Source organism: Chanodichthys erythropterus, chromosome 16 (genome assembly GCF_024489055.1).
Source record: "Chanodichthys erythropterus isolate Z2021 chromosome 16, ASM2448905v1, whole genome shotgun sequence".
NCBI lineage: Eukaryota > Metazoa > Chordata > Actinopteri > Cypriniformes > Xenocyprididae > Chanodichthys > Chanodichthys erythropterus.
In genome coordinates, this window is record NC_090236.1 from 28,435,222 (window position 1) to 28,460,406 (window position 25,185).

Consider the following 25,185-nt stretch of genomic DNA (forward strand, 5'->3'; position numbering starts at 1 on the left):
TCGTTAAGGCTGCATTTATTTGATTAAAATTATAGCATAAACAGTTTGTATGTATGTTTTTGCTAAATATATATTTTATAAAGGAAATGAAGCATATTTTGTACAGTTGTATGATGACCTTATTGTAATGTCAAATCTGTTTTTGCAAGCTTTGTTGTTCTTTTAAAATTCACTATTGTAATACAAACATGACAAATCAACATGCTTTTATTTGTATTGAATGCTGCCATGATGTATAAACACTTTACAATATATATATTTTTTTCATTGCATTAATGGACATTTTTTGGATTATAATAATAATAATAATGCAATAATTCTTGATGGTACAATAATTTGAATTATTTTTATTATGTTTTTTTTTTTTTTTTTTTTTTTTGGTTGACAGGCTTTCTGAGATTCACCCATAGATATGCCAAACAGAATTGCTTTAAGGCAGAGAGACATGTTTTCAGAAAATATATCTTTAAAAAGTGTCTTGACTTGTTCCAGTTGGCACATTTGTTACTTGTTTTAAGCATAAAAACCTCAATACATTCATTATTTTATTATTTATTTGTCAACAGCCATTTGTTTTGCAGTCAAAGGCATATACTCACAGGACTCTGACATCACAGTACTGTCACACACATTCACAGCCTCTGTAGGTCACACTGACTTTCAAACTGATTCACTCATGCTATCTTTTGCCTCTCCACCCGTTCTTTTTCTCCCTCTCCTTTTTCTTTTCTTACGCTCTGAGAGCTGCATTCTCATGAAACGCACACTATGTAGAGAGAAAATCAAATGCAAAGCATGAAAAATTCTTCTTGGTGCCAGTGTGGTTCAAAGCTTGGATTAAGGGTGGAATTTAATATGAAGTTTATGATTTATATGACAAGCTTCCCTGGAATCAACTCGCTGACTAAATTTGTGTTTTTTGTGAACATCATCAACATTTTCATTGATAAATGTTGTTACTGCACTAACCCAAAGAAATGAACAAAGGCAAAACTAAGAGGTCTATTTTAGGCCCTAGTCAAAGATGTTTTTTCAAACATCCCCCTTTTCTCATTACAGTATTACAGCGAGAGTTTGGTTTTCCGTGTGTTCTGGTTTGCCATTCTCTCTCTGCATAATGGTGACCTAGATAGAAAATATGCATTGTGGTTATTCATTCCAGCTTATTCTGTTGTGTTCCCTGTGATTTTCTGCCCAACAGATTTAGCCTTTCTGTGTTAAACATCGTTTTTGCTGCTGTATGGTTTGAATGGAGGCCAAATAAAAAGCTGAACTAAAGATTATTTCAATTGTCCCTGTTACGGGAGTTATGTCAGTCATCCTGATCTAATGCGCTGACTCTCTGTTGTAGGTTCTGGCAGGGTGAATACACGGTGGCCGTGAGCATCAACGACTACCTGGACGTGTACTGTCCGTACTACGAGAGCCCCCAGCCACACAGTCGCATGGAGCGCTACATTCTTTTCATGGTGAACCATGATGGTTACCTCACCTGTGAGCACCGCATGAGGGGCTTCAAACGGTGGGAGTGTAACCGGCCCCAGAGTCCCGACGGACCCCTGCGCTTCTCCGAGAAGTTTCAGCTTTTCACCCCTTTCTCACTTGGTTTCGAGTTCCGACCTGGGCATGAGTACTATTACATATGTAAGTGTGTGCATTTTCAGTGTGTGCAGTAGTGGCATGTGGTAAACTTCTAAAATGAGAAGTCAAAGTCGACTCAATCTTGCAGTGGTCCTCAACCTTTTTGACTCCCCGTTGTCCACAACAGTATTCAAAGGCCTGACACTTTTAGTTTCTGTAAATTTAATTTTACCATTCCAGAAGATTTAAAAACTGAATGTTCTTTAGGGCTCCCACTTTATTTATTTTTTTACAAACTACTAATGAAACTTTCGTGATTCTCTGGAAAAGGATTTTTAAAGTATTTAATACTCTCAATTTCTCAACTTTTCCATGTCCTGAAATCACACTTTTAAAATTAGGCTACCACATTTCAGTGTTATTTTAGTATTAATTATTATTTTACTTCTATAGTTTTCATTACTTTTTGAGTTTAAACTCTTTTTTTAATCATTTTGTTATGTGCTTTGGTCTCTTTATTTGTTTTTTTGGTAACAGTTTACAATAAGGCTCATTTGCTAACATTGGTTAATGTATTAACTTATATGAACTAACAATGAGCAATACATTTGTTACAGTATTTATTAATCTGGTAACACTTTAGTATAAGGGAACACATATAAACTATTAACTATGACTTTTCCCTCAATAAACTCCTAATTTACTGCTTATTAATAATTAGTTACAGTTACTTATTAATAATTAGTTAGTTGTTAAGTTTATGTTTTGGGTAGGATTAAGAATGTAGAATAAGGCATTAATATGTGCTTAATAAGTACTAATAAATAGCCAATATTCTAGTAATATGCAAACTACTTAAAAGACCCTAAAATAAAGTGTTACCATTAATCTAAAAATGTTCATGTTCATGTTAGTTCACAGTGCATTAAATAATGTTAACAAATACAACTTTTGATTTTAGTAATGTATTAATAAATGTTGAAATTAAGATTAATAAATGCTGCGGAAGTATTGTTCATTATTAGGTCATGTTAACTAAAGTTGTTAACTAATGTAAAGTGTTACCTTTTTTTTCTTTTCTTTTTCACTTATTCACTTATTTCACTTATTAATTTATTTCAGTTAGTTGCCCAGGCAATGGTTTTTAGGTTTTTATCTAGTAATTATGTTTTATTTTTTTCTCTTCTTTATATCAATTAACAAAAAATGTTTTTAATAGATTTACTTTTTGTTAATTATTACAACACTACCTCATATATCCAAGTTTTCAAGATAGTGGGAACCTTGGTTCTTCAAAGAAAAAACAGTTGTTGAGGAGGTGAATCAAAATAAGAAATATCTTGATCTTTAGTTGTTTATGCTCTTGTTTGTGCTTGTTTTGTCTTATTTTAAATAATTTATTAATCTTTGAGGTTTTTCTAGGGCCCCCGGTTGAGAACTACTTCTCTGTGGTTTATTTATTTAGTACAATAAAGCTCCATTTACATTTGATGTTTACACAGTTTTGAGGTTAAAGGCATATGGAACAAAATTATGCTGTACGTTTTATATAATACTATTAGAATTTTTATGTTTTTGATGTCATAATACTTGATATATTACTAATTAAATCCAAGTTTCATTAAGTTAATGAATTAAAAATGAATTACAACAACAAAACATAAGCATATTTTGTGTAGTAATTTTGGCAACTAACTGCTATTTATTATTTATATACCTTTTTTGAACCAGTAGTCAACAAATGCTTTGTAAATAGGTTTAATTATGGTCTTAAAAACAGAGGTACATCTTTAATTATATAAGAGTGATTACTATACGTAATTTCACATTTATTTTGATTCGAACATGAATTGTTTTCTTTGTAATTAGTTTGTTTCCACCAGCTTGACCCATTCATATGGATTTGTGGACCGGCTGTGAACATGACAAGCAGGCATTATCGCATTGACAGGGTCAATCAGCCAATCACAGAGACTCATTTCACGTTCAGCACTCTTTAGAATCTCTGAGAACACAATGAGCTCCAGGGAAGCAAAAGAGACACTGCCTAATGCTGAAACCTCATCCGCTGGTGGACCTGAGAAAAATGAGCATTTTACGCACAGTTTGAGCTTTTATTTCACACTATTTGTTTTGCTATTTCTTTTCTGTCAGTTGTATATTTTTTCTTGCATCCTCGGGCAAAGAAATAGAAATGAAGAAATAGAGATGCTTTAATCTCAAAAGGATTTCCTAAATGAGAAAATTCCAATAGCTCATTCCCATTATCCTCACAGAGCTTTAAACTGGTGTGTTAAATTGGAAAACTTGTCCTTCAAGCATTTGTTTTACTGTCCTCCAATGAAGACAATTTGGTGTGGCTAAAACAAATTAAAAGTAGACATTAAACAAAAAAATGTTTTTTTTACTTCAGCCGCCTAGCTGTTTTAATAAGATAACATGAAAGACTTGTATCAGGAAGATGCCGGGAGAAAACAGGGAGCGGCAAGCAAATCAATAATTTATATGGTAATTACAATTCCTGACATGGGAGGCTGTGGCGTGGGCAGATGTGGCTGGGCCGGGAGCCACCTGTGTACAGTACAGAGAGCCTGGTGACTTTGAGCTCTCGCCGGCTTTGTGTCGCAGAGCCGCACTGTCCATCAGCAGCCATCCGCACAGCGGCTGGACGGGCCTTTCTTTCTCCCATGGAGATTGCCACAGATCCTACATGCTTTTCATTTGACTGCTGATTATTCCCTGATTGACAGCTCAGACTGAAAGGGAGCGAAGCGGGCGCGGAGGGGGCGTCGTTCTGAGTCAACATCCCCTCCACCCAAGCCCCCCTAAATCAGCAGGGCGTAGCGCTGCTTATCATACACGCCGCAGTGTTGTCTCCGTGCACGAGAGTGAGGGAGCGATGCCACAATAAGCAGGCAAAAAAAAAACTTCAAAGATACCCTTCAACTCTGTGTTTCTGCCCCCAAACTGATTTATAATGCATCAGCCTCACAGCTCCCAGCCAGGCCTTGCATTGTGAAGGCTTTTGTTTCAGGCTGAAGGGGCAGGGCTGGAAAAGGCCTTCGGACACCCCCGCTCCCCCACCAAGACGGGCCCATTCAGCACCCGAGCCGCTCCCTGAGAGGATTGTTTAGATACCGGCAGCTCTATGGGCGTCACGGTCCCTTGAGGGACTGATGCTTTGAGGCAGGGTCGGTGGGGTCAGCGATGAGAGATGGATCTTAGAGGTTATCATGGGGAAGTGGGGGCCGATTTCGATTGTCTGCTGGTAAAAGAACACGTCCATCAGACCTGGTCAAACTTAACCCCCGGACTTCCATCTCTCCGCCTGTATTGATCGGCTGTGATGACATCTTGACAGGCGTCTTCTACACAGCTGCCGGCGGTTGAGGTTGGGTGCTCTCCAATGAACCTAGGATCCGGTGTGGTGGACATGCCACAAGAATACACAATGACCTGGGATGGGCAATGGGGTGGTGGGGGAGGGGTGTTCAGGTTGAAGATGACAAACTCTAAACCAGGGTTGGATGTTTTTTAGGGATCGACAGAAAATTATGTAGCAATACTCTAATAGTGGTTAAGGAAAAAAAAAAGATGCATCGGCAACTTAATATGTAAATAAAGGATTTTCCAGATAATATTTGAATATTTCTTAATGAAGTTTCAGCTTTAATATGGTGATAAAACTATATGCTATACTATTTTTGAAAACAACATGTAGTCTCTCTATCATACTTAATGGACCCTTCGCTAAGCCCCGCCTTCCTTAGTTACTGTTGCTACGCCTGTCAAGCTTTCATGTCTGGCAAGTCATTTACAGTATGTATGCACCGGTGTCAGACATTTTCAAGGAGATAATTAGTCATTTTTGGCGAACAGGTGAAATATCTGAGAGAGCAAGACAAAAGGGACTGCAGTATTCATTCGAGGGATATCCACAACATAATATGCAACTGATTAGAAAATAACTTGATCAAAATTGAAGCTAAAGCTCCCAGCGCGAGCAGCAGCCGCCTCATATGCTGACCATTCAAATGGGAAACACAATTTATTGAAGAAAAGCTTTGTTCATCCGCAGCAGGTTAAGTGAAATTTGTGAAAATAACCTAATAATTATAAATCAAACAGCTTATCCATAAGTCTTGTGGAATAAACATAAGACGTTAGCCTGACCACTTTGCAATGATAACATTCTCCCGCTTATATTTTTAGCACGCCAGGCTAACGTAACTCCGTCTTGCCTTTAATCATTTTATTTCATGTTCAAATATATGCATTATGAACAAAGAACCGTCATTATTTCCAAGCAATGATTCGCTGAGTTAGCTTGCTAGCTAACATACTCGTCAGATTGTCCTACCCGGGCTTTACTGCATATGCATACATCAATATTACATCAATGTTGTCTTGATAAATAACAAAAAATTACTGTATATGCATTATTATAAGGGTAGGTTCAGTGTTGGGGTTGGTGTAGATGTTAATAAAGCCATAGACCACGTTAATATCATACTGGAAGCACAATCTGATAGGTAACGTTAGCATTTTTCGGATTTTGTCAGATTTTGCTAACGTTACCTACTGTTTCAATGGGAGGTAGCAAAATCTGACAGGGCAGCACAAATTGTCAGAACACCGGCATTTCTCCACTTGTGTTTTAGGTGTCGGGAAGGGGAAAAAAATTCCACCACCCTGTCCAAACTTTTAGGATACCAGGTATCAGGTTAACACAATCCATAAGCACAATGCTTCGCCATGTTCCCTCGCTCGAAAGCTTGACAGACCTCCCGCACCTAGTAACGGTTGCTAAACCACGATTGGCCTGTGGCGGTTTTCGGGCGTGGCTTAGCGAAGGGTCAATTAGTTTCTCACCAAGTCTCTCACCGAGGCTGTATTTATTTGATCAAAAATAAGAATATTACAATTTAAAATAAATACAAAGTTCTGTCATGAAACTCTAGATGGTGCAGGCTAATAGGTCCTTTAATTCAACGTGCTCATAATCACATTGTTATCAATAGGGCACAGCTGATTGGTTCCTGCTGTATCAGTAGCCAATGAGCTTGCGTGCTCAACCTTCAAATACTTGGGTTAGCAGTGCAGCGCGCTTTCAGAAACCCTCCACCTTCCCCAGCTCCACCTGTACAGATCTGCTACGGATAATTGGTTTACACCAGTGGTCGGCAGTAGGCGGCCAGCGGGCCAAAACTGGCCTGCCAGCAATGATATCTGGCCCTCGCCCACAGCCAGATTATTTTGATAGCGGCTGGTTCTGAAATTTTGATAGCGGCTGGTTCTGATCTTCGTCTGGAGGTGCCGTCTAATATTATCACCGTGTCAACATCAGACGCAACTTTTTTCGTGCCATGTTGCGCCACACCGCAACAGCTAAAAGCGGTCTACACCGCAACAAACCGACTGTTGCAAAGCACTTGGACTACGTCAGAAACAGAACAGGGAATCTGTTCACTGTCGGGAATGTGTTGTGTCGCGTTACTCGCGTCGCACCGCGCCGCATCCTGTGTTGACTGATTAGTTCAATACCAGTTACAAAAGACACTGTAGCAGTCTCCCACAGGCAATTCTAGTTGCAGTTTTATATCAATTAATTTAAATTATCCTTTGACTAAGTTCTGGCCCACCATCTAGTTGCGAAAATTTTTTTTGGCCCGATGCCAGACTTAATTGCCGACCCCTGGTTTACGCTATATTGTACAGCTGTTTTGACCAGTTTAAGGCATCCTAGCCAAATAAAAGTATTAACATAAAAAAATATTTAAACTTTTGGCATTTCTTACTTGTATTCAGATGAGAATCTAGACCACTCCGACTGTGACTCATACTACACCAGCTTGAGCAGTACATCTAAATATGCTTTTTTCTTCATTTACTGGGTTTTCTTTGTGGCCAAGTTCAAGTAAATGATTTCACTCTTCCCTTCTTTCACACAAGATCCTTATAAGGAAATAAGCATGAGATTTGTTGTGTCTGGAGTACAGAGATGAATGAAATAATCTGTCAGAAAGCTTGTGTCTGGGGAGCAGAGATGAACGGTGTTGTTGATGTTCTGGTGGAGCCGATCTGATGGTAGACTGCTGGCTGACTCAATAGTAATTCTTTGCTCTCAGGTCACTGAATGCTATGTGGGGTAATTTGCTATGGGAACACCGTGTGTCGCAGGCCATTGTATGTAACGACACCAAGCTGGTGAAGGTCATAGCAATTTCCCCGAATTGAAGAAAATCTCAGACTTTGTTCTTGATTTGGTTGTCAAGGGGTCAAAATCACTCTCAGGCTTGAGAGATATCACCTCACAACAGCAGGAGGATCTTAAAACAGTTTGATTCATTATCTTGCCAAATGATTCTGTTTGTCACAAGCACATTTAGCTCATTATTTCTCCCCTACTTTCTTTTCAACAGCCTCTCCTCATCCTAACCACGCTGGCAAGCCGTGTTTAAAGTTGAAGGTGTATGTGAAGCCTACAAGTAAGTCATGCTTTAACTGTTTCGCCCTGTTGGCATTGAAATAATATCCCCTCATGTCTACAGGCCAGCCTTCTGTTAGGCATAACAGGAATGCAAATAAGCAGTGTTTGATTCATTTTCCAGGAACATTTTGTTAATGAGATGTCATATTTATTTTCAAACTGCGAGAATGTGTTCAAATGCAGTCTACATCCATCCAAAGAGCAGCTGAGGTCTAATTGGAATGATTAGAATATTGTGGATTTTTTGGATGGATTTTACCTTCATCACTCACCAATGGAAACTTAAAGGGATAGTTCTCCCAAAAAATGAAAATTCAGTCATTTACGGATGATGTATGACTTTTTTTTCCTGTGGAACTTACAGTAAAAGAAGATATTTTGAGACATCTCAGTTCTCCACCCACCCCCATACGATGCAAGTCATTGGTCACCACAACCAAAGTCTAGTTACCAACATTATTTAAAATATCTTCTTTTGTGTTATGCATAAGAACGAAAGACATACTATACCATGTATTGTTGGCAAATGCACGTCAGATATTGATATTCATAGTTGAACCTTGTTCTTGTTTTCCTTTTTTAAAAATAACTCATCAAAATAACATTTCTACCAGTATATATTATAACTGTATTGTGGGATTACAGTATACTATATAATTGTTTTGTGGCTAAAAGTTTTATTTGGTAAGAAGGAAAGCAAATAAAGTACGATGGAAACACATTTATTAAATTCTTAGATATGCATAGAAAAAGACTAGACAAGAATAATTGGCTGAATAAATCACTCATAAAAGAAAAGGAAACTGTGAGTGTTTTTCCACTTTTGTGTGTGTGTGCCAATTTCCCCAGATATGAGTTTTGTTCATTTGAATACAAGATAAAAATGCTGCCTTATTCACAAATCATTTTTATGAAATTCAAAATTTGCAGCTTGCATCAAAACATACACTGCAGATTAAAGGTTTGAGCTCAGTAAAAAAATAATTAAATTATGAATTAGAAATTAATACTTTTTTTTGCAAGGACACATTAAATTAATCAAAAGTAAAGACTTTTACATTGTTTAAAAAAAATCTATTTCAAATAAATGCTTTTCTTTTGAACTCTCTATTCATCAAAGTATCCTGAAACATTGATAATAATCAGAAATGTTTCTTGAGCATCAAATCAGCATATTAGAATGATTTCTGAAAGATCATGCGACACTAAAGGCTGGAATAATGATGCTGAAAATTCAGCTTTGCCATCACAGGAATAAATTACTTTTTAAAATATATTAAAACATGGATTTTAAAATTGTAATAATATTTCACAATACTATTGTTTTTACTGTATTTTCAATCAATAAATGCAGCCTTGAAAAAATCTTATTAATCCCAAACTTTTGAATGATATTCCAGGGCTGCGTTCCACTTCGCTTTTAGACACACACTCGCAAACTTTCCTAAGTACTTCCCCTCGGGGGAATCCCTGCCGCCATTTTGAAGTGCGTTCCACTTAATGAAGTGGACCAGTGAAGCTTATATATTGGGCACTCATGCAACTTAAGCAATAATGTATGGAACGCAGCCCAAACTCTGTCCTGCTTCAACACACCTGCCTGGAAGTTTTTTAGTATACCTAGTAAGACCTTAAATGGTTAGTTCACCCAAAAATGAAAAATCTGTCATTAATTACTAACCCTCATGTCGTTCCACACCCATAAGACCTTCGTTCATTTTCAGAACACAAATTAAGATTTTTTTCATAAAATCCGATGGCTCAGTGAGGCCTGCATTGCCAGCAAAACAATTAACACTTTCAGTGTCCAGAAAGCTACTAAAGACATATTTAAAACAGTTCATGTGACTACAGTGGTTCAACCTTAATGTTATGAAGTGATGAGAATATTTTTTGTGTGCCAAAAAACAAAATAACTTTATTTAACAATATTTAGTGATGGATTTCAAAACACTGCTTCTTGAAGCAGTCAGGGATTCGAATCAGTGGTTCGGTTCGCATATCAAACTGCCAAAGTCACGCCCCCCAGTGGTGAACCATTGAAATTTCGAAATACTTATGACATAACGGAGCCTCATTTACTGAAATCTCGTGACTTTGGCAGTTTGATATGCGATCCGAACTTTTGAATCGAAATAAAATATTCCTAAAGCTTCGAAGCTTCATGAAGCAGTGTTTTGAAATCGTCCATCACATATTGTCGAATAAAGTCATTATTTTGTTTTTTTGGCACACAAAAAGTATTCTCGTCGCTTTGTAATATTACCACTATAGTCACATGAACTGTTTTAAATACATCTTGAGTAGCTTTCTGGGCGTTAAAAGTGTTAATTGTCTTGCTGGCAATGAAGGCCTAACTGAGCCATTGGATTTGATCAAAAACGTCTTGCGTTCCGAAGATTAACAAAGGTCTTACGGGTGTGGAACGACATGAGGGCGAGCAATTAATGACACAATTTTAATTTTTGGGTGAACTAACCCTTTAATTAGCTGGTTCAGGTGTGTTTAATTGAGGTTGGAGCGGAACTCTGCCAGACAGTGGCCCTCAAGGAGCAGCATTGGACACCCCTGGTTTAGAACAACAGCGTTGCAAGCTCCAATTGGAAATCCAGTGTTTATTTTAAATTCATTGGCACAGATATGTCAGTTTCGTGTAATCTATGAAAACTGCGCGAAATGTGAACCAGATCCTCCGCCTCAGTAATTAAACTCTAATTAGGTCAGTGCTGTGGGCCCCTGCTGCTTTGAGTAAAGGTATGCATTTCCTAGCACTTCCTCTCCGTGTGCTGTCTCCCTGTGTTTGTGTGTTTCAGATGGTTCGGGCTACGAGTCTCCAGAGCCCTTCCTGACTGATCAGAGCCAGCGCTGCAGGGCAGACGGCCCGTGCCTAGCTGTGCTGCTGCTTCTGGCCTTTCTGCTGGGCCGCATTTAAGAAGCTCCGCCGCTGCCCAGACTGCCTACCGCTCTCCCTCCATCCATACTCCCTCAGGGAAGCCCTCTCATCCAGCCCCCCGGTTCACAGGCTAATGCGCAGTCATCCTCTTTTTTTATTGAACGAGCTCCTCGCAGCTGATCCGAGGACAGAGACGTTCACCCTGCTTAGCGGCTGATGTAAAGCAGTTGTGAGACTTAAACACCTGGAGTCTGTCGTGGAATGTGACCTTTTATATATGCTGTCATGTAATCGAGGCTTGTATTCATGTGCCATTTTGTCACATTTCAGGGCGTTGCGGTTTACAAAAGATTTCAGACACTTATTTGATTAGCTATAATGCCCCCCACGTCGTCTTTATTCCATTCTCAGCCCCTGTCTACCCAGAAATAAAGGGATTTTTGTCCCTAATAACAAATGACACCAAAGGACTCTCTTCAGAGTTTTAGTTTTATTTTCCTTTTGAAGGGAGAGAAGAAATGTGTTTTGTGGTAGCCAGCAGCTAGGGACTTAGTGTTAGACATTCACATGCATGTGAAACACTGTGAAACAGAAACTGATCTTCTTACAATAGTAACGATATATTTTTATTAGCAAAAACGAAACAAAAGTAGACCTTCTAGCCACTCTTCTAGTGTACGGCTCAGCTGGTGGAGTTTGGATGAGACGCAGCCAAATGTCAGTGCTCACTGCTGGCCTTCGCCTCAAAACTACGTGTCTACTGGTGGGACAAGGACACTGAATCTCCGAGATGAGAATAATTGCTTTGGTGCAAACCCAAATGCCGCTTAATAAAAAAACTCTGCATTGGTTTTTCTTTCCAGCTCTGTGGGACAAACAAGCAATGAAACGCAGTGTGTGTTTCAAAAAATGATCTGCAAGGATCAGGGACTAGCCACTTTTAATTCACCGACGCACGCACTGCGGGCATGGACGAAAAGGAAATGGATTTTTTGTATTCTATTTCATGTTATTTTTGTAGCATTTAAAAGCAACATTAATTATTCATGTGATATGAGGAACGGTTTTAGCGTCTTGAGTGGCGATACTGTGTGTGAGTCAGCAGTCGGACGTATTCAGATGGGCCCACTCTCTCACTCTTACTGTTGTTATTGTGATCTTGTCAAACTGTATTCAGTATTTAAAGAGACAGAAAGCATTTCTTTCCATCTGATTTGATTGTGTCCTCTTTTTCATGTGACGTTTTGTACAGCCAACATGTTCTGTCGAACTGAAGAAACATGCAGAAATGAAAAATAAAGCATTTTTGTCTACGAGATGCACAAGATGCATTGTCTGAAGTTGACAGTTGACATTTTGACTCAGCTTTGTATTGCATAGATGTTATATGAAATATTTTAGAATGGGATGATCTCTGCAGACATTGTTGCTAAAGGTGCTAAAAGGTCTTTTTGATATTTTTTCTCCTCCCAAAACTAAATGGTGACAAAAACCAGGACAGCACTTACATAAAAACATATTTTTTTTACTTTACACTGCTACATTTTCCTGATCCGTAAAGCTCAATGTGTAAATTATCTAAAGGTTGATTTTTAAGTAACTTTTATGTAACTAAATTGTGCAACATTATAGAAATGTATGTATACTTACAAGAATACTTGATATTATATTTTGAGATTTTAAAAAAAAAAACAACTTTAGACATCCTGTGTATAATTAAAGTGTATGATTAAATCAGCAAATTATCTATATCTCCCTTGTAATAAACTAATACATTTATTCAACACGGATGCATTTAATCAATCAAAAGTGACGGACATTAATAATGTTACAAAAGATTTCGGTCACACTTTAGATTAGGATCAAATTCTCACTATTAAAGGATTAGTTCACTTTCAAATGAAAATTAGCCCAAGCTTTACTCACCCTCAAGCCATCCTAGGTGTATATGACTTTCTTCTTTCTGATGATCACAATCGGAGATATTTTAATAAATATCCTGACACATCCAAGCTTTATGATGGCAGTGAACAGGGGTCCATCCACATCCATCCATCATAAACTTACTCCACACGACTCCGGGGGGTTAATAAAGGCCTTCTGAATTTTTTTCCGTAAGTTGAATAGGTAAGGCGTAGGACATAGCGTAACTGTTTCAAACTGCGGGAGTTTCACACTTTCTTCGTATGTTGAATACGGAAGCCAGTCTGGCGGAAGCTGGATATTTTACTTAAAGGGTTAGTTCACCCAAAAATGAAAATTCTGTCATTTATTACTCACCCTAATGCCGCTCCACACCCGTAAGACCTTCGTTAATCTTCGGAACACAAATTAAGATATTTTAGTTGAAATCCGATGGTTCCGTGAGGCCTTCATAGGGAGTAATGTCACTTCCTCTCTCAAGATCCATAAAGGTACTAAAAACATATTTAAATCAGTTCATGTGAGTACAGTGGTTCAATATTAATATTATAAAGCGACGAGAATATTTTTGGTGCGCCAAAAAAAAAAAAAAAATAACTTATTTAGTGATGGACGGTTTCAAAACACTGCTTCATGAAGCTTCAGAGCATTGTGAATCTGTGTATCGAATCTGTAGTTCGGAGCGCCAAAGTCATGTGATTTCAGCCGTTTGGCGGGTTTGAACCGCGATCCAATTCATGATTCGATACACTGATTCATAATGCTCCGATGCTTCCTTAAGCAGTGTTTTGAAACCGTCCATCACTAAATAAGTCGTTATTTTGTTTTTTTGCCGCACCAAAAATATTCTCGTCGCTTTATAATATTAATATTGAGCCACTGTACTCACATGAACTGATTTAAATATGTTTTTAGTACATTAATGGATCTTGAGAGAGGAAGTGACATTACTCCCTATGGAGGCCTCACTGAGCCATCGGATTTGAACTAAAATATCTTAATTTGTGTTCCGAAGATTAATGAAGGTCCTACGGGTGTGGAACGGCATGAGGGTAAGTAATAAATGACAGAATTTTAATTTTTGGGTGAATTAACCCTTTAATAACTTGTTAAATTTGGATTTTTTTTTTTTTTTTTTTTTTTTTTTTTACACAAATGCAACTCTTTGCTTCAGAAGGCCTTTATTAACCCCTCTGGAGCAGTGTAGAGTTTGTTTATGATGGATGGATGTGGATGGACCCCTGTTCACTGCCATTACCAAGCATGGATGCGTCAGGATATTTATTAATATATCTCTGATTGTGTTCATCAGAAAGAAGAAAGTCATATACACCTAGGGTGGCTTGAGGGTGAGTAAAGCTTGTGCTAATTTTCATTTGAAAGTCAACTAATCCTTTAACTAACTGTTAACTATGACTTTTGCCTCAATAAACTAATTACTGCTTATTAATTGTAAGGAAGTTGTTAAGTTTAGGTATGGGGTAGGATTATGGGATGTAGAATATGGTCATGCAGAATAAGGCATTAATATCTGCTTTATAAGTACTAATAAACAGCCAATATCCTAGTAATATGCATGCTAATAAGTAACTAGTTAATAGTGAGAATTGGAGCCTAAACTAAAGTATTACCAAGATTTCTATCTCTAATAAAAGCTGTTCTTTTCCACAAAAATAGAAAACAGCTGTTTTCAACACTGATAATAAGAAATGTTTCTTGAGCATCAAATCAGCATATTCGAGTGATTTCTGAAGGATCATGTGGTGCTGAAGTCTGGAGTAATGATGCTGAAAATTACATTTTAAAGCAGAATACTTGATACAAACAAGAAATAATAATAATAATATATACATAAAATAAATGCAGTCTTGGTAAGCATAAGAGACTTCATTCGAAAACATTAAAATATATACCAACCCCAGAATTCTTTAACAGTAATGAATAATGTGAAAAATAATATCAGGTTTTATGAAATACTTGAGGTTGAAAGTAAATAAAACAAACTTAGTAGCCTACATAGGTTAAAAAATATTGCTATATCCAAAAAACAAATTTTGTCATATCACAATTATTGCCCCTATATTTACACTATATCGTTATAGTATAGTGCCCATGTAGTTTCATTTACCTTTTAAATAAAACAAACTTCTTTTGCCATTTTTTCACACATATTGTTGCTTCATCAATATTCAATAAAATTTTATTTTATTTTAAGGTTTTTATTATTGTTGTTGTTGTCATACTCTTTAAAAAAAAAAAAAACTTTCCTTAAGGGAAGCTTTTAGCCCTGCTGTACCATTTTGGATTATTTTGTCCAATGCCCTGAAAAACCAGCCTCACGGAATCTCTTACTTAAACCATGCAAAATGTGATGAAACATGTTTAATACTTTAGCAGCAGTTATTCAGCTTATTTTTACACAGACATTGAAGATATGATTGCTTTGACGCTGTGTTTTCGGATGCGGGACGGCTGGAATGAGTCATGGTCATACATGACTTGACATTCAAGGTGGGTGTGCTGATACCGGCTCTAGGCTTTGGCCTGGATGCTCATCCAACTATTAGGTGAGGGATCAGTAGCCTGGCTGGACTCAGAAAAGTGAATGTCCTATCTGAATATTTTATGCAATGTAGACTATGATAAAAAATACATGCGCTAGAAAAGCATCAGATCTGCAGACTTGGAGATGGTACTGCAGATGCAAGCCAAACCTCCAGTTAGAGGCACTGAACTTATTAAAATGGCTAGTATAAATGGTGAGTAAAAGATTTAGGACTTACATCTTCGGTCTGTCACAGCATGATGCGCCTTATGCTGTCATTTGTAATTATAATTTTACAAAATTTTAATGAAATGTTAGACTCAATATAAGTCACACAGCATGTGTTTTTACATGCTGATTTCCCCATGAAAAATAGACGTTTGCTGCCCCCTTGTGAATGAGACCTTCAACCTTTGGTCTGTTGAGTGGTTTCTCCATATTTGTATTGTCAAAGGTGATTCGTCCCATATATAAGTCTAATATCTCACAGAACTTTGCTTTTGAATCATATTTCAAATATTCACGCAAAAATGTAAGTTCTATCATCATTTACTCACCCTCATCATGTCTTTCCAAACCTGTATGCGTTTTTTCTTCTGGTGAACACACAATTTTTTTTGAAGAATGTTTATACCGAATTACTTCCATTGTAATTCGTGTCCATATAATGGAAGTCAATCTCTGTATCTCTGCGGCACATAAAGCCTCCAACAGTTCCCTGAGGTAAACCTGAGGTACAACACAAACACACATGTCTCAAGGCTCCTGAACAGTCATTACATGTTGAATCTGTCTAAGACATGAGCTCTCTGAAAGCGAACACATCGACAGTGGAACATCTACAGAGAGCACACTTCAAAAACTATTATGAAATGAAAAGGTTTGTGAATAAGCGGGAAATTCTGCGCAGAGATCACAGGAGATCGATGTTTTTGATCAACAAAGAAATACAAGAGCTTCAAAAGACCTTGATGGACATAAAACTGATAAGCGGATATTGTCACGAAGCCTACGGTGCTCATCTGAGATCAGTGAGTATTGCTTTTTCAACTTGTAAAGAAACCAAGAAAGAAAACACATGTGATAATATTGACTTTAATGCTGAAAGCAGTGACTCAGTGAAGTCCAAACGCATGTTTAGCCAGAAGCATGATGGTTTGGGTGATGAATCCTGTGGTGATTGTGAGAAGGATTTGTCAGAAGTCAAACAGCATTCACAAACGTATAAAAAATGCAGCACTAATAATTACATTTCACCACATAAGGATTGCTTAAAAGCCTCGTCTCATTTTGAGATATCCTCAAGGGAATGCAATGAAAAAGATGAGGATAAAAGTGATGGATATCCTCATAAGACTTTGCCCAAGAGCCCTTCATATATCGCAAAGACAGATCTGAAGAGCAGTTCCTCGACTCCTAGACATTTCACCCTTCACAGAAGAGCAAAACAAGGTCATCAAAGACGACAAAAAGTCACTCTTCATAAGAGTCCTGCTTCAGGAATGAGGAGCCCTTCGCATGAACAGGATTGTTGTTATTATATGAGTATACAGGAGCAAGACCAAGACAGGAAGACATTGTCAAGATACTTACAAAGTAAAGATGGAATGGACAACAGCAGAGGTCACATATCAAAAGCAGCCATTAAGCACAGCCTCGATCTGCTTATCAAAGAATACAGTCGTTCTCAAAATGCTGATATAGTGAGCAACAATAAGCAGAGGGGTTTGCAGGAAAAGGTGTCTAACTTTGTGTCAGAGATTCAGATGTGACATGTGACGTTCAGTTTTCTGTTTGTACTTTAAATAGACCAACATTATAATTTATAATTCAAATATTACACAGAGGATTCTCAGAACTAGCACATAAAGACCCACATAACACATGTCAGATGATAAGATAACCATCCTCCAATCCATTCTTTGTTTCATGAATTTTATAAGCAATTGATTGGTAAAGCTTTCCACACTATTATATGAAATTCATCATCCTCTGAGGGATTCAATTCCTTTCTATCTGATTCACAGTTCATGCTCGGCTAGACATAATGCCCTACATTCACTTCATCAATAGAGGCATCAGTATCATTCTGCAATGTTTCCAGGCTTGAAAAAAGAAGCACGGATATTGAAAAGATGTACTTGTTGTGTCTGCCAGAGAGAGACTGTTGCTAATGGGATGTCTTTCCATGTGGCTTGTTTTTCTTATTTTGTGAATGTCTTATTTTAAAAAGTGCAGAGCTGGTTTTCTAGTGAATGAACAAAATGGTTCAAACAAAAGACCGTGTTTGAAGATAACGTAGACAAAGCTAATGTACTGATTTCACCTTGTCTTATTAATTTATCATAATCACGTAAATCTCATATTCATATGAAGCAAGCCAAACATTTACAGGTGAGTAAACATTAGCTATGAATTACCTCCAGTGCAAACTTATTTCAATAGAGAAACCAAACAGATGAAATCTTGGCTAATGCATTTTTAAGCACATCTTTGTATCCCTGTCACATAAACCAGTGGTTCTAAACTGTTTTTGTTTGAAGGGGCTCCTATCTAAGCTGATTTGTACCTCAGGTACTTTATTGTAATAAAAAATAATCTCAAAAATATGATGTCAGTTTAATGTAATCTTTATTTTTTGTGTTTTCTATTAAAGGTGCCCTAGAATTAAATATTGAATTTATATTGGCATAGCTAAATAACAAGAGTTCAGTACATGGAAATGACATACAGTGAGTTTCAAACTCCATTGTTTCCTCCTCCTTATATAAATCTCATTTGTTTAAAAGACCTCTGAAGAACAGGCGAATCTCAACATAACACCGACTGTTACGTAACAGTCGGATAATTAATATGCACATCCCCAATATTTGCATATGCCAGCCCATGTTCAATGCATTACACAAGGGTAAAACATCTGGATCTGTGCACAGCTGAATCATCAGACTAGATAAGCAAGCAAGAACAATAGCGAAAAATGGTAGATGGAGCAATAATAACTGACATGATCCATGATAACATGATATTTTTAGTGATATTTGTGAATTGTCTTTCTAAATGTTTTGTTAGCATGTTGCTAATGTACTGTTAAATGTGTTTAAAGTTACCATCGTTTATTACTGTATTCACGGAGACAAGAGCCGTCGCTATTTTCATTTTTAAACACTTGCAGTCTGTATAATTCATAAACACAACTTCATTCTTTATAAATCTCTCCAACAGTGTGTAATGTTAGCTTTAGCCACGCAGCATAGCCTCAAACTCATTCAGAATCAAATGTAAACATCCAAATAAATACTTTACTCACATGATCCGATGTATGCATGCAGCATGAATGATGAACATCTTGTAAAGATCCATTTTGAGGGTTATATTAGCTGTGTAAACTTTGTTTATGCTGTTCAAGGCAAGCGCGAGCTCCGGGGGAGGGGAAGCACGAGAATTAAAGGGGCCGCAACCTATATAGCGGTGCATAGTTAATGATGCCCCAAAATAGGCAGTTAAAAAAATGAATTAAAAAAAATCTATGGGGTATTTTGAGCTGAAACTTAACAGACACATTCAGGGGACACCTTAGACTTATATTACATCTTTAAGATTTTTGTTACATTTCGTTAATCATCCTTAAAGGGTTAGTTCACCCAAAAATGAAAATTCTGTCATTAATTACTCACTCTCATGTCACCCGTTAGACCTTCGTTCATCTTCAGAACACAGATATTATTCATAAAATCCGATGGCACAGTGAGGCCTGCATTGCCAGCTTTCAGATGCCCAGAAAGCTACTAAAGACATATTTCAAACAGTTCGTGTGACTACAGTGGTTCAACGTTAATGTTATGAAGAAACGAGAATACTTTTTGTGTGCCAAAAAAACAAATAACGACTTTATTCAACAATATCTCGTAATTTCAAAACACTGCTTCATGGAGCTTTGAAGCTTTACTAATCTTTTGTTTTGAATCAGTGTTTCAGAGCGTGAAAGTCACGTGATTTCAGTAAAAGAGGCGTCGTTACGTCATAAGTGTTTCGAAACTTCAATGGTTCACCACTGGGGGGCGTGACTGACAGTTTGATACACGCTCTGAACTACTGATTTGATACAAAAGATTTGTTAAGCTTCGAAGCTTCATGAAGCAGTGTTTTTCGTTATTTGTTTTTTTGGTGCACAAAAAGTATTCTTATCACTTCATTACATTAAGGTTGAACCACTGTAGTCACATGAACTGTTTTAAATATGTCTTTAATAGCTTTCTGAAAATGTTAATTGTCTTGCAGGCAATGGAGGCCTCACTGAGCCATTGGATTTCAACAAAAATATCTTAATTTGTGTTTATAAGATGAAGTCTTATGGGTGTGGAACGACATGAGGGTGAGTAATTAATGACAGAATTTTCATTTTTGGGTGAACTAACCCTTTAACGTTTGCTAACCAGAAAAAGTGCATTTCTAGAAAATATCAGTACATAGGCTACAGCAACACAAATGCAGCAGACAATTGTACATAATAAAGTGCATGAATGTACTTAAGCAAATGAGAAATTGCTTTTATGATGTGCACAAGTGGTATAGGTGATGTTGAGACTGAACAAGCAGATGCGAGAATTTCAGTTGTGATCTGAGAAATTTACCAAAGCAAATGAGGAAAAACTGTGGTATAATGTTAAATAAGCCTTATTGTGACCCCCTGAAAGTGTACTGAAGCCCCCTAGTGGGAGAATCACTATTCCAAACCTTTAATCTAACACCTTATGAGCAAATGCTTAAAATAGTTTTGCTGACAAATGTATATTGTGCCCATGTCTGAATTTCTTTACAAAATGAAAATGTTAATCACACATTTTCAATGAGTTGAACTGACTAGTGAAGGTAAAAAGCAACCTAAACATGCCAAATATTTGACATGTAGTGTAGTAGTCCAAGAAATACCCAGTTTTTGTTACTTGCAAAATACTTTTTGCCCAAAAGAACAAAAATTACTTACAAAATTACCTGTTTTTGCCTGAAATAAAATGATTACATTTAACAAGGTTCATGATGTTTACGATGTTATGGTTTCTTAGTGTTAACTAATCATTATGTCTTTATTAAACTAACAGAGGCAGTAGATGTGTGAGGGGATCTAACAACAACATGAGTGCCAGGAGACAGTGGTGACATGTGGCACATCTGAACAGGTTGTAATGAGAGCCAGTGGGGATTCAGCGTAGCCTAACAACCCTTGTGTTTGTTTCTGCAAATCAGTCAGGGGTCTGTAGATTGCTGCGCTCCTGATGATTTCACACTCTGAATTGATTGCCTCTTCACTTTTCCAACCATGTACTCATATACTTGAAAGTTTTACAGATTTTTTTTTTTTACTAAGCAGATATGAATACAAATTTAAAAGCACTGTGTGAAAAGCTTATTTTGAACTGAATTTTAGTAACATCATAAGATAATCGGTGACATTCAAAGCTTGATTGACTAAAACTGGTAGTCAATACAGTTTAATAGTTTTATAAATGATACACATTTCTAACCTACAGTGTGCAAAGAAATGCACAAGTACTACTGAGGAAGATCATGTAACAGCAGGCCACTGAAATCTCATTACAATCAGTGTCAGAAGCCATAGGGGTGATGAGCATCAACAGATTAACACCTGACAATGAATTATCCACTAATGAAGCAAAAATCACTTGAGTTTTTGATATTAACATCACATTTATTTTCCACGTAGAAGGTGACGTTCTCAGGACCTTGCGCAACGTTCCTTAAACTAAAAGTTCTCTAAAGTGACGAAAATTCCGAACCTTTATAGAACATTCGGGACGTTCCTAAAACGTCCTCTTTTGGTAATGAAAGTGCTGCAGTTCAAGTTTCCTCATATGAGTTTAAGGGGACGTTCTATTTTGCTCATTTTATGGTCGTGCGAGAACGTTACAAAGAGCACATTTGGGAAGTTAACAGAACGTTCTATAGTAATAGTCCCATAAACATTCCCAGAACGTCCTGAATGTTCCCTGAAGGTCCACCAAATAACATCCCCCAACCGTCTCTGAACGTTCTGGGAAAGTTACTAGGTGACAGGTTATCACCGCTAGAAATTTTACGTTCCCAGAACATTCTCAGAACATCCACTGGTGTTAAGGACGTTGTCTAGTAACGTTCCCAGAACATTCAGAGACAGTCAAGATGTGGAGTTCTTTTAAGGGTTGGGGGACGTTATTTGGTGGACCTTCAAGGAACATTCAGGACGTTCTGGGAATGTTTAGGGGACTATTACTATAGGACGTTCTGAAAACTTCCCAAATGTCCTCTTTGTAACGTTCTCGCGCGACCATAAAATAACTAAAATAGAACGTCCCCCTAAACTCATATCGGGAACATTATTAAATGACCAACAGAGGTTGGTAACGTTCTGTTAATGTCCCAAATATCCTCATTGTAACATTCTTATCTGACCATTAAATTAACCAAATTGGAATGTCCCCCTAAAATCATATAAGGAACCTTGAACTGCAGCACTTTCATTACCAAAAGAAGATGTTTTATGTCCCAAATATTCTGTAAAATTTCAGAATTTTCATCACTTTTAGAGAACTTTTAGGCAAAGTTGCGCAAGGTCACGAGAACGTCGCCTTCTGCATGGGTGTTTTATAGAAAATAATAAAGTTTGAAGTAACCGTTATGGAGGTGAGCATTTGCTTTAATGGGCTCTTGATTCTTGCGATTTTAACATTAGGTTTTCTCCAGCTTGTTACAGCAAAAATTGTGAGAGAAATTCTGATCTAATGAAATTGGTCGTTTAATGGCGCTTCAATCATCATGGAGTGTCTTGTTTCATCATTACCAAGACTAAACTAGTAGTGTGTTGACTGTTTGATTTGCGTTGATTAACGGTTAGCTTTTTTTATTAGCTTGCTTTTTTTTACTGGTTTTAATTTTGAAATTCATTACACAGACAGAGTTTTGAGCAGTGTCTTAGACTCACACAGACATCATGAATCAGCGTATGATCCTCAACAATGGTGACAATAAACAAAAATCTTTTTTGTGACTTTAGTAGCTTTTGTTTTTTTATCTGGAAATTTTGTCACCATTGTTGAGGATCATACACAGAATCTTGATGTCTGTGTGAGTCTACATTACCCTACTATTTGTAATAAATGTGCTTTAGAAACACACAGTGACAACAACTGGTGAAAAAAAATGAAGTCAAACTGTCAAGGGTCAGCAGCCCAAGTAAAGCAAGTGTTTACCTCTGTAACGGTGACATTTATACATTTTGATAAAACATCAACACCTCATTAAGAAGTTTAAGTAAGTTACCATCATCAAGGTCAGGGTTTATTTTAGTTGAGCTCTTGACCCGTGAAATTTTAATATTAAATTTTGTTTAGACAGTTTTTACTGCATTAAAACCAACCAGACATGCAAAGTTAAAAGATGATCAGGTGGTGTTGGTTATATTTTCATCAACTCATTTAGAGCCCAATCTTAGTTAGATTTCCATTATTGATTACAGCAGCATTGCGATTCTACAGCAGAAGATCAGCTTTACAAATACAAAAATATAAACTTTTTTTAAAGTTCTGATTAAAAAATAAAAAGTAATTCATTCAAACACACAGACATCAAGAATCAGTCTGTGAATCTCAACAATGGTGTGAATAATAAAGCATGTTGCAATGCATTCTGGGTGCCACCAATCAAAATCATCCATGCCTCCCATCATGCATTGCTGCATGAATAAATTATGAGCTGAATTGTATTAGTAATTTTCTTTATTCTCACTATTTAAATTTTGCTGTTTTTCTGTGACTTTTTAGTAGCTTGTTTTCTAATGTTCAGAGTTGATCTGTTTATCAGAATATGTTGCTTGTCACCGTCATTGAGATTCATACACTGATTCTTGATGTCTGTGTGTGCCTAAAATAAACCTTATATTTGTGATAAGGACAAAAAAAAATGTATTGTCAAAGTTGATCTTAGAATCACAGTGCTGCTGTAATCAATACTTTAAATCTAACTAATATTAGGCTCTAAAAGAGTTCAGATGAAATAATGATTACGTGAAAACATAACCAACACCACCTGGTCATCTTTTAACTTTGTTTACCTGGTTGGTTTTAATGCAGTTAAAACTGCCAAAACTAAATCTAACATTAAAAGATCAAGGGTCAAGAGCTCAACTAAAACAAACCCTGACCTCGATGATGGTAACTTAAAAAATAGTGATTTTCTCCATTGGTGATTCTGCTTGTTATCATCAGGTGTCTTCAATAATGGTCAATCATCACTCAATTAATCACTTATTTATCTCATTAATGCTTCAGTGGGTGGAATAAAAATATGGCAGGACTTTTACTCTCTGACCCCTGGACTTCCCACCTCCGTCTGCAGGACATCAGTGTTTCTGGATCATCATTTACTGAAGCACAGGCTCTACTCTTCAGCACAATGGTAACTTCACAAAACTCATAATAACAGAAACATCAAACATTAACAGATCTCTCTAGATCTCAGCATCTTCACTTATTACAAACCACTCTGACTTTATTTCTTTCATACAAAACTTCTTGAGGTGTTGATGTTTTATCAAAATTTATAAATGTCACCATTACAGAGGTAAGCACTTGCTTTAGTTGGGCTCTTGACCCTTGGCATTTTAACTTAACTAATTTTCTCCAGGTAAAACAAAAGAAATAGTGAGTAAAAAGTTTGGTTGGTTGCTCATCATACAGTGGTCTTAATGTACTTTTTTTGTCATGTTGTTGTAGTCCCATGACAGTGCATCCTCTCCTGCTTTAATATTTTGAAAGTTTTTATCATTATGCAGAAATTAAGACAACGTCATTTAGATTCACTCAGACATCAAGATTCTGCGTATGAACCTCAACAATGGTGACAAATTTTTCAGATAAACAGGTTAACTCTGAATATCACAAAACAAGCTACTAAAGTCACAAAAAAGAATTTTGTTAGTCACCAGTCTGTAAATACACTCTAAAAACTGCTGGGTTAAATATGGACAAACCCAGGGATTGGGTTGTTTTCCCCCAGCCATTTTTTATACCAATTGTGGTTTTATTTTTTTAGCCATCAATATAGTAATATAGTAAAATGCATGTTTTTGCTCACCCCCAAATAGGGGCAAATTTGTGGGGTATTTTATGCTGAAACTTGACCAGACCAGAAACTTATATTACATCTTGTGAAAGAGGGCATAATAGGTGCCCTTTAACCCAACCTGCTGCTTAACCCAGCATTTTTTAGAGTGTAACCATAACTGTTTACAATTATAATGTTTTTGTTATATAATTGTAACGACCTTCTAATATTTAATAACAATAAAAATATTGGTATTGTTGTATAGGGTTTGTAACCAGTTGTTCTTGTGTTAAACCTCATATATCAAACTCTTCATCATGGATAATGACAAGGCTTTTGCTTTATCACTTGCCACTTTTCTCAGTCTACTTTTACTACCCTATATAACATGCATTCATGTCACTATTATTTTTATTATTTTATTATTAATTTTTATAGCCTATTGAAACTAAATTCAAACTTAAATTCAAAAATAATTATTTAAAATAATTTTAAAAATCGGATTAAATTAAATCTATTTGTACACTGTAAAACTAAACTAACATTGGCCAAATAAACAAAATAAAAATTTATGAATATTTTTAAACCATATCCTAGATATCATATCATATGTCAGCAAATGTTGACCCATCTAACTAATAACTCAAATCAGGACGT

General features: G+C 36.7%; 1 protein-coding gene across 1 annotated transcript in view; it reads left to right on the forward strand.

Moving 5' to 3' along the window:
* efna2a (ephrin-A2a) overlaps positions 1 to 11,003 on the forward strand; it is a 69,893-nt gene extending 58,890 nt beyond the window's left edge. The window contains exons 2-4 of the mRNA XM_067363732.1: positions 1,352 to 1,644; positions 8,004 to 8,069; positions 10,885 to 11,003. Of these exons, the coding sequence (XP_067219833.1) occupies positions 1,352 to 1,644; positions 8,004 to 8,069; positions 10,885 to 11,003 (478 nt within the window). The remainder of the gene's footprint in view (positions 1 to 1,351; positions 1,645 to 8,003; positions 8,070 to 10,884) is intronic.
* The last annotated feature ends 14,182 nt before the right edge of the window (positions 11,004 to 25,185 follow it).